This window comes from Carya illinoinensis, chromosome 2 (assembly GCF_018687715.1).
Source record: "Carya illinoinensis cultivar Pawnee chromosome 2, C.illinoinensisPawnee_v1, whole genome shotgun sequence".
Classification (NCBI taxonomy): Eukaryota; Viridiplantae; Streptophyta; class Magnoliopsida; order Fagales; family Juglandaceae; genus Carya; species Carya illinoinensis.
Genome location: NC_056753.1, coordinates 28,453,150 through 28,462,189, shown reverse-complemented (window position 1 = coordinate 28,462,189; position 9,040 = coordinate 28,453,150). Strand labels below are relative to the sequence as shown.

The 9,040-nt window shown below is 34.0% G+C and overlaps 1 protein-coding gene across 2 annotated transcripts; it reads left to right on the top strand.

The window, feature by feature from the left end:
- The first annotated feature begins 2,640 nt into the window (after positions 1-2,640).
- On the top strand, positions 2,641-7,531 carry LOC122300671 (probable methyltransferase PMT3). 2 transcript variants are annotated; one of them, XM_043111488.1, is made up of 8 exons: positions 2,641-2,857; positions 3,715-4,154; positions 4,255-4,419; positions 4,538-4,720; positions 4,938-5,532; positions 6,107-6,219; positions 6,325-6,545; positions 6,916-7,531. In XM_043111488.1, the coding sequence occupies exons 2-8, from the start codon at positions 3,876-3,878 to the stop codon at positions 7,235-7,237; spliced, it is 1,878 nt and encodes a 625-aa protein (XP_042967422.1). In that variant the 5' UTR covers positions 2,641-2,857; positions 3,715-3,875; the 3' UTR covers positions 7,238-7,531. The 2 variants fall into 2 exon arrangements, with proteins under 2 accessions (XP_042967422.1, XP_042967423.1); XM_043111489.1 differs by having other exon boundaries at positions 2,641-2,960.
- Positions 7,532-9,040: the final 1,509 nt, after the last annotated feature.

Sequence of the window (9,040 nt, the reverse complement as noted above, 5' to 3'; positions counted from 1 at the left end):
CTTGTCGTTGAAGAACTTGCCATTGTTGCTTAAATCTCTTCCGTCAGCCATGAGGATCGTTGGGCTCTGGTACCAACTTGTTATGGATCTCGGAAAATATGGTGTCTTTAACAAGCAAATTATGGAATGGAATGGAAATTGTCCAAGTGAAAGTTTCAGTCATAGATTCATTCACTCTGGGAATTGATTCGAGGCAATTCTGAACCTCCCAATGAAATACTACTCCATATACCAGACAATTCATACCCATTCCCCTCTGCTCCCTTTCCTTTAATACAGAATTAACAAATCAAAAATAATAAACTACTCTAATAAACTCTAGAAGATTTTGACAGTGCAACGTTACTGGGCGCGTGGACAAAAGGCTACTCCTGTTTCTCCCGTACTACACCATTCCAAACTGTTTCAGTTGTTGGTCAACGGTACCGTATGAGACCGGCCTGGCCTTGAAGGACGCCGTATGAGGCTTGATGACTCAACTGTGTCTTCAAGTTTTATCAGACACTACTGCTCTGGCTTAAGCTAGCACATGACATAATAGGTTTTCTTTAATCCGAAGAGCACTGTGTAAGGCTTCCTTAAGGGATGAGGCTAGGGCGTGTGAGTCAAGAGAATTCCAAGGTTGACTTGCGTCAAAACTAGGTAATGGGAAGAAAATGAGTAGAATCTTTATGATTACAGAAATGTGAAACTGCCTAATGCAATAAAAATGAGTCTAAGCTTATCTTACTGCCTACCTCACTAACTCTCTTTCCCATTTTCAATAAGAATTTACTTTTCATTCCACTCACATGACTTTTGTTCCAAGAATCCTCAAGATAATAGTTGAAAAAGGACCATGAAAATCTTTAATGACTATTATAACAACAATAATAATAATTCTGGTTATATAACAAACGTACAAGTGATCCATATTAAAAAGAGATTTATTTTTTAAAGAATAGGATTCCTTAATTTTTTTTTTTTTTAAAGAAGGATATAAAAAGAAAGGTAGAAATTAAGCTCCAACAAAATGTCTTGTTGACTATGCAAGGTCAATTTCACTTTCTATTCTTTTTCTATTCTATTAAAATAATTTTTCTCTATTTTTTTTTTATTTTCTCTACTCATTTATTTGTAAATCTTTAACTATTATTTTTTTTTCTTTAGGGGAAAGAGCGTAAGAAAATATTTTAACCTATTTTTTAGAAAATATTTTAACCTATTTTTTTTCACGTTTTCGTAATTATTTAAATATTTGTTGTACTCATATTTTCAATATTTCATCTGTAATGATTTTTTTAAACTACTTATCTTTCTAAATGATAATATTTTTAAAAATCAGTACTTTCGTAATAATAATATTTAAAAATATTTTTTTTTTTAAATGATCATCTGAATAATGAATTTTTTTTTTAAATTTTAACTATAATAAATATGAGTATAAGAAAAAGTGTAAATTATTAGAAGAATAATTTTTTTATGGTTTAGAATAAAATATTTGTAAAAAATGATTTAGGGATGGACAGTTGCTCCCCATATTCAAATCTTAAAATATTTATAGAGTCACTATTCAAATCTTAAACCTTTTTCCTAAAATAGGCAATCGGATGGAGAGGGACTTTTGTAAAACAGTTAAAATATTTTATTAAAATTTAGAAAATTTGATGGTATAGGCATCCTTGTGTCTGTGCTTTGAGTGATTTATCCATGTTAGTAAAGCTTGCCGGAAAAGTTTAAAACACATTCAATCAATTGCAATTTTCAATATAGTACTCATTTTAATAATTTCAGATATTAAAGTTTTTAGATATTTTAAAATTATTTTTTTTCTAATTTTTTTTTTTCATTGTATCATCTTTTTGTTGAGAGGGTAGATTATAATTAATTCTTTTTTACATTGTTTGAGGTGACTGTAAATTAATTAGGTGATAAATTGAGAAGTGTTTGGTGTTTTTTTTTTTTTTCCCCAAAAAATAGAAAACACAATGGAAATTCAGGTGGATTTTGAATTAAAATTGGGATCACCAAAGTCAACCATATAATATTTGTTTATTTTGTAACTAGCTTTAATGTCATAATATCATTTCTCAATTACTAAAGCACTTTACATCTTATATTAAATACATATATATATATATATAATTAAAACGGATATTTTCACACTTAAAAGACCAAAAACAGGAAATATAGCATCAGAAGTTTATTGTTGATACACCTATAAATGTTTTTACAATTATTTTACATTTCATTAAAATATAATTAATCTTCATTTTAAATAGAGTGATAAAATAGTTGTAAACTAATTATATGTTTATCATTTTTTATATTTAGTTCTTATTTCAAACTTAAAGATGGAAATTCCTTTTTTGGTGTTTAAAATATACTCGAACTGAATGTGAAAATTATTTATTTATAGAATCTCAACATTTTTTTCCATCCAAACATAACATTGAATATAGCAAATAAATATTTATAGTTTTATAAATAGTTTTCAGAAAATTTACCTGAAACCATCTGGCTAAGTTAATGAATAGCAATAAATGAATTATTGTCGGTGCAATCTCATTTGCGTTAATCTGACAACTAGCTAGCTCATAATTACAAGTGTTCGTTGACAACTAGGCGCTGATGGATATTTAACAAACATTTTGACAAAACTGTGAAACGCGCATACACACTCACGAACAGTCCCACAATACGTACAAACAAAGGCAAAACTCTGAGATCTGATCTCTCCCCTGGCCCCCACTTTGTATCCTGTTATTGAAGTGGAGTAAGCACAAGCAGCTTCTATTGACCCAAATCTCCGCTTACGATTCCGGGGGCTCTTTAACGTACCACAATCAGACCCACTTCGTCATTCGGTTGAAACCCAGTAAGCCTTTTGCCTTCTGTCCTTGTTTCTTGGCATTTGAGTTTCTGGGTTTTGGGTAGAATTTTCGTTTCGTGGCTGGATCTGATTGAATTGGCGTTTCTGGGTGCGGTTTATTTTTCTGTTTTGATATCGAATGATTTAATCTGTTGTTTCTATGTGGTTTTTTGTTGTGGTAAGTTGGTTGCTTGTTCTTGTTTGAGAAAAGGGTGATTTTGATAAGTTAATGGAGCTTTCCAAATGGGAAGCGTGGTGTTGCATTGGTCCTTGTCCCAGATCTGAGTTCCGCTTCAATTCGTGGCTTAGAGAAAGTGTCAATTTTTTTCATTGCTCGGATTCCAATTTACTGAAGGGACATGAAGATTGGAATAGATAGAATATATTGCTAAATCTTCGTTTTTATTTCTGTTCAATATCATATATTCTTTTCTTCTAGGGCCAGTCAATCATTTTCGTTGCTTGGTTGTCAATTCACTGAATACAATCGTGGCTGGTTAACTTCAACTTGGTTTCGTGCTTATTATTGTTTGTAATTTTTTATCTGGCATTTTTCATCCGTATTTTTTGAATGGAAACACGCGTTGAAATCTTGGGAGACAAATTTGCAACGTTCCATGGAACTACGTTGATAAAATACTTTATTTACGGTCTGTTTCGTACCACAGTAATGTTAGGGTGCTTCTTCTCACAGGACTTCTTAATCAATATTTATTTTATGTGGTTCCCTAACTAACGATATTTGACTATTGGTTTCCATGGTTATTTGATGTCCTTTTGAACTGGCCAGGTTTGATATGGATTGTATTAGGTTTTTCAGATTTTCTCATCTACTGATGGTTGTTTGCTTTTAATTTTTACAGGTCTATTGGTCAATCTCTATGATTCTTGACTGCTAAGTCTTTAGGGATCTCATTTGTGTGTTTGACACAAGGTGTCTTCATGAAATGAGATCTGTATGGTGATCTATTAATACATAAGTGGAAGTGAAAAGTTGCGATTGAAGAGCTTGAAAGCTAAATAAATGATGAGGGGAAGATCTGATGGAACGCAAAAGAAGCGTTTAATCACTTCTGTGTGTGTTGTGGCAATCTTTCTTGGTTTTCTGTATGTTTACTCTGGATCCATTTTTGGCTCTACAAACCGTGGTACATCTGCTCTAGAATATGGGAGCAGATCTTTGAGAAGACTTGGTTCATCGTATTTGGGTGGGGATGAAGATGCTGATGGCAAGCAAGATGAATCTTCAACGAGATTTGGCCTAGAAAATGGAGAGGATGTTATCACACCAAAGAGTTTCCCAGTAAGTTCTGTTGGGATATACTTGGTGTTCGGCCCATCTGTTCAGTTTAATTATTTTCTTAATGCATCTATTGAGTCCATTTGTCTACTGATTTTTGAAGGTTTGTGATGATCGACATTCAGAACTAATTCCCTGCCTAGACAGACACCTCATATACCAAATGAGGTTGAAGCTGGACTTATCTTTAATGGAGCACTATGAGAGACATTGCCCTCTTCCAGAAAGGCGGTACAACTGCTTGATTCCTCCTCCACGAGGATACAAGGTGGGGAGATGCTAAGCTTAAGCATGATAACGATGTGGAATATTTGTTTTTTTCAAGAGTTTTGCATCCTCATCTGTTCTACTAAATATTAATTGTTCTGTTGCATGTGGTGTTTCAGGTCCCAATCAAGTGGCCGGAAAGCAGAGATCAAGTATGGAAAGCAAACATCCCTCATACTCACCTTGCACATGAGAAGTCTGACCAGAACTGGATGGTTGTGAAAGGTGAAAAGATTGTATTTCCGGGTGGAGGTACTCATTTTCACTATGGAGCAGATAAGTATATTGCTTCAATTGCAAATGTAAGATGATTGCTGGCCTTTACTGAGTACCTTTTGCAAAGTACTTTTTTGAGTTAGTAGGCCATATAGAATTTTGCTTACTTCCTGTGCTCTGCATTGCCCTATGGCTCACTCTCTCTTTTATTCGGATCTTGCTGTTTCTCTGGTTTATTTTTCAGTAAATATATTTGTACTTCATGGATGAAGAAATAATCTTATATGTGGCTTAATTTTGCAGATGCTGAACTTTTCACACAATAATATAAACAATGAAGGAAGGTTAAGAACAGTTCTTGATGTTGGCTGTGGTGTTGCGAGTTTTGGAGCTTATCTCCTCTCATCTGATGTTATAACGATGTCCTTAGCACCGAATGATGTGCATCAAAACCAAATTCAGTTTGCCCTAGAAAGAGGAATTCCTGCATATCTTGGTGTTCTAGGAACCAAGAGGCTCCCTTACCCTAGCAGATCCTTTGAACTTGCTCACTGTTCTCGTTGTAGGATTGATTGGCTTCAAAGAGATGGAATTCTTCTTCTTGAGCTAGATAGATTACTCAGACCAGGTGGCTATTTTGCCTACTCATCTCCCGAAGCATATGCTCAGGATGAAGAGGATCTCAGAATATGGAGAGATATGAGTGCCCTTGTGGAACGTATGTGTTGGACAATAGCTTCAAAGAGGAACCAAACTGTTATTTGGCAAAAGCCTCTGACAAATGACTGTTATATGGAAAGAAAACCTGGTACCCTACCTCCTCTCTGCCAGTCTGGTGATAATCCAGATAAAGTTTGGGGTGTGTCAATGGAAGCATGCATCACACCATACTCTGACCGTGAGTGTCTTCTCCTATTTTCTTTAGCATAATTATTTGTTTTCTTCTCTGTTATAAATTGTTAACAGAAGGTTAATATGTTTTGAGTTGCTAATACAAAACTTGTTCCTGCCTTCATGAATCATGATACCTACGTACCACTAATTTAAAAAGTTTGTTTAAGTTTTCTTTGACTTTGGATCTATTTAGTCAAAGCTTTAAAGTACCTTCACCGTTATTTATGTCATAAGCAATAAACAAACACTAAGGTTTTGTTTGTTTTGGCATAAAATATATTCTGGAAAAGTTTTTTGTGCCTTCCTGTGTTTGGTGCTAGTGCTACCAAAAATGATTAGTGAAAAAATGTATTTCATAGTCAACTGAAAATTAGCCAAAGAAACAGAAAATGACATGTGCTTTGATGAAGTGCAAGCTATTTTTTAGACAGCTTACAACCCCTCCCCTTCACCTGCAGACCATCAAGCTGCAGTGACCTACCAAATAAAGAAATTTATTATTTTGTATTAAAGGATAAAATCTTGATGAGTTACTGCATTTTGAGGGATACTGCTAAAATTTTGCTTGGTCTTATCAGATGATCATAGGGTTAAGGGCAGTGGATTGGCTCCTTGGCCATCTAGGCTGACTTCTCCTCCTCCTCGACTTGCTGATTTTGGCTATTCAAATGACATGTTTGAAAAGGACACGGTAATAATTGGCAGCAGTCGATCTACTTTTTTTCATTATTAGTTATTCAGTACTGCTTAAGAAATATGGGTTTGTCGGCTTATGTGTTGCTGGTAAGTGGTGTAGGAAGCTTGGAAAGAGAGGGTTGTGAGCTACTGGAATCTCTTGAGCCCAAAGATTTCATCGAACACACTGAGGAATGTGATGGACATGAAGACAAACATGGGTTCGTTTGCAGCTGCTCTGAAGGACAAGGATGTTTGGGTCATGAATGTTGTCCCTGAAGATGGACCAAACACGCTTAAGCTGATATACGACAGAGGCCTCATAGGCACTGTTCATGACTGGTATGAATATTGATTTCTGAAATATAATCTTGTGATTTAATGTTTAGTTAGGAATACCTTGTTCTGTCTCTTATGGTAGACTGTTATTTTTGGAAATAATTACACCCAGATAAGTGACAGTAATTGGTACTTGACTTCTATCATATGAATGGTACTTGTCTTTTAAAAAAAAAAAAAATGGTAATTGACTTCAGGTTTACCTGCTCTGTTGATACGAATTTCTAAAATGCTAGGTGGAGATATGGCTGATATGTTTTGCATTTTCTATCGTTTTACATTCTAGAAGTCAAGGTCCATAGATTCTTGGAGAAGTTGTCAGATGAAGTTGGAGGTGGTTGATTTTAACTTGCGATGAAATCTATTTTGACAGGTGCCAAGCATTTTCAACATACCCTCGAACATATGATCTACTCCATGCTTGGACTGTCTTTTCTGACATTGAGAATAAAGATTGCAGTCCTGAAGATTTGCTGATTGAGATGGACCGGATAGTTCGGCCTACTGGTTTCATAATCATCCGTGACAAGTTAGCAGTGATAAATTTCATAAAGAAGTATTTAGTGCCATTGCACTGGGAAGCAGTGGCGACATCTGATTCCAGTTCAGATTCAGATCAGGATGGAGACGACATTGTGTTTATTATTCAGAAGAAAATGTGGCTGACAAGTGAAAGCCTGAGGGATTCGGAATAGGACGATAGTTGCTCCTGTGTTCCCTGTTTCTCATCCAAGTCTCTGCTCCCCACAAGGGATTACAACATGTCCCAAGTATTTATTCAGAAAACAATTATATTTTGTAGCATTGAATGATTTTTACTATATTGTTTTTTATTTTCTTTTTCTACAAGGAGTTAGTCGATAAGCCATAGACTACCAGCATCTACAGACTATTCTTCATCTTTTTCTTTTCTTTTTTAAATCTGGGCAATTGTGTAAACTATTTCAGCAGTTGATCAATAACTAAAACAAATATGTGCTTCCGAAGTATATAGAATTGTTCATGTTATTAATCACATATTGAGTTCTGTTGTATATAGTTATTTTTATGTACTCTTTGTGTATTTTATTAATATGATTAGTTAAAACAGTTATTTTATATTAAAAAATGTAATGCAGTCAATCACATTAATGGAGTGTATAAAGAATACATAAAAGTGATTACACATAAAATTTTTACTTACATTTCCCAACTGTAAATAAAATTCTGGACCTATTTATGTAAGTACCTCTCCCTTTTTCTCATGAGACATGTATCTACATCTTAACTTCACCGTGTGGTATCTAGTTTCTGCATTTTGTTAGGTTGTGATCCAACTTAGATATGATGACGTTGTTAAGAATATAATACAAATAATTAAAGATAAATATCAAAAGAAGTGTGCGGTATTAGAACAATTATTGAGTAATCCCATCTAACAAATAAGTCTCATTTTATTTAAAGTAAAATTATTAAAACTTAATTATTGTTACATAAAATGATTCAATGTAGAACGAGAGTGTCAAATCATCTTAACTCCAAAACTACCTAATAATCTTCTAGACATCATTCCACACTTGTCTGGAAAGTTTAAGTCGATAAAAGGAGATAGATTTAATTATTTATGTTACATTCTTAACACTTTCTCTTGGCGTGTGTGGGTTCAACACGTTTAATTATATGGAATGGATTACATAGTCCAGATTCAAACAACAGGCGCAAAACTATTGTAAATTGGAATTGCTAGCTTGTCAATAGCCCGAGAAATGCCAAAACTAGGCGTGGAAAGGTCGTCTTAGAGTAGAAAATCATGCTAGCATGCATTCCATCATCACTGGGTAATCCCACTTCACCGTGTCATTGAGGTTAAGCTTGTCGCAGCCTTTGCAAAATCTCTCCGTAACAAAAGGTTAATGGTCGTCATAAAAACGTAAAAAGGGCAACATGCCTCGCCGCAACAAAACCGAAAAGCCGCTACAACTATCTTTCGGGGCGACTTCTTTCTAACTTCTTTAATAAAGTTGACAACCAAATCGAAGTATCGGGATTCCACCAACTAAAGTAAGGGACACCGAAGTCTTCCATGTCTTTATAGAGCTCTAGATTCTCGAAAGCACTTTCTTGAATTAATGGTTGATTTATGCTTCAGTTTATATTTGGAAAACGTTTCATTCCATCTCATCTCATCTTATGAATATAATTTTTTTAATTTTTACATAAAATATAATAAATAATTCAATTTTTTAAATCATAATTTAATTTTATCACTTTTATTTAAAACTATCTCATCTTATGTTATCTGTGAATCCAAACCAGCCCTTAAGTTTCTTCATGAATGAATTCATACTTTCTTTTATGCATCCTTTTCAAAATTTTAACAAAATCTGACCATCAACCAATTTTATCCTTTCTACTCTTTTAAAAAAACTTCATGTTTCCATTAATAATAGTAAAAATCATTCATTTTAGAACAAGCTGGAACTTCTTCGAAAAATACCGCGCGTAAATCTTATATTATA

What these genes read in the sequence shown, in the direction of transcription:
- LOC122300671 (XM_043111488.1), top strand. Translation starts at nt 3,876, where the DNA reads ATGATGAGGGGAAGATCTGATGGAACGCAAAAGAAGCGTTTAATCACT. An exon ending in TCACACCAAAGAGTTTCCCA is followed by an intron (nt 4,155 to 4,254) that starts GTAAGTTCTGTT and finishes TGATTTTTGAAG; the next exon opens with GTTTGTGATGATCGACATTC. An exon ending in ACATGTTTGAAAAGGACACG is followed by an intron (nt 6,220 to 6,324) that starts GTAATAATTGGC and finishes TAAGTGGTGTAG; the next exon opens with GAAGCTTGGAAAGAGAGGGT.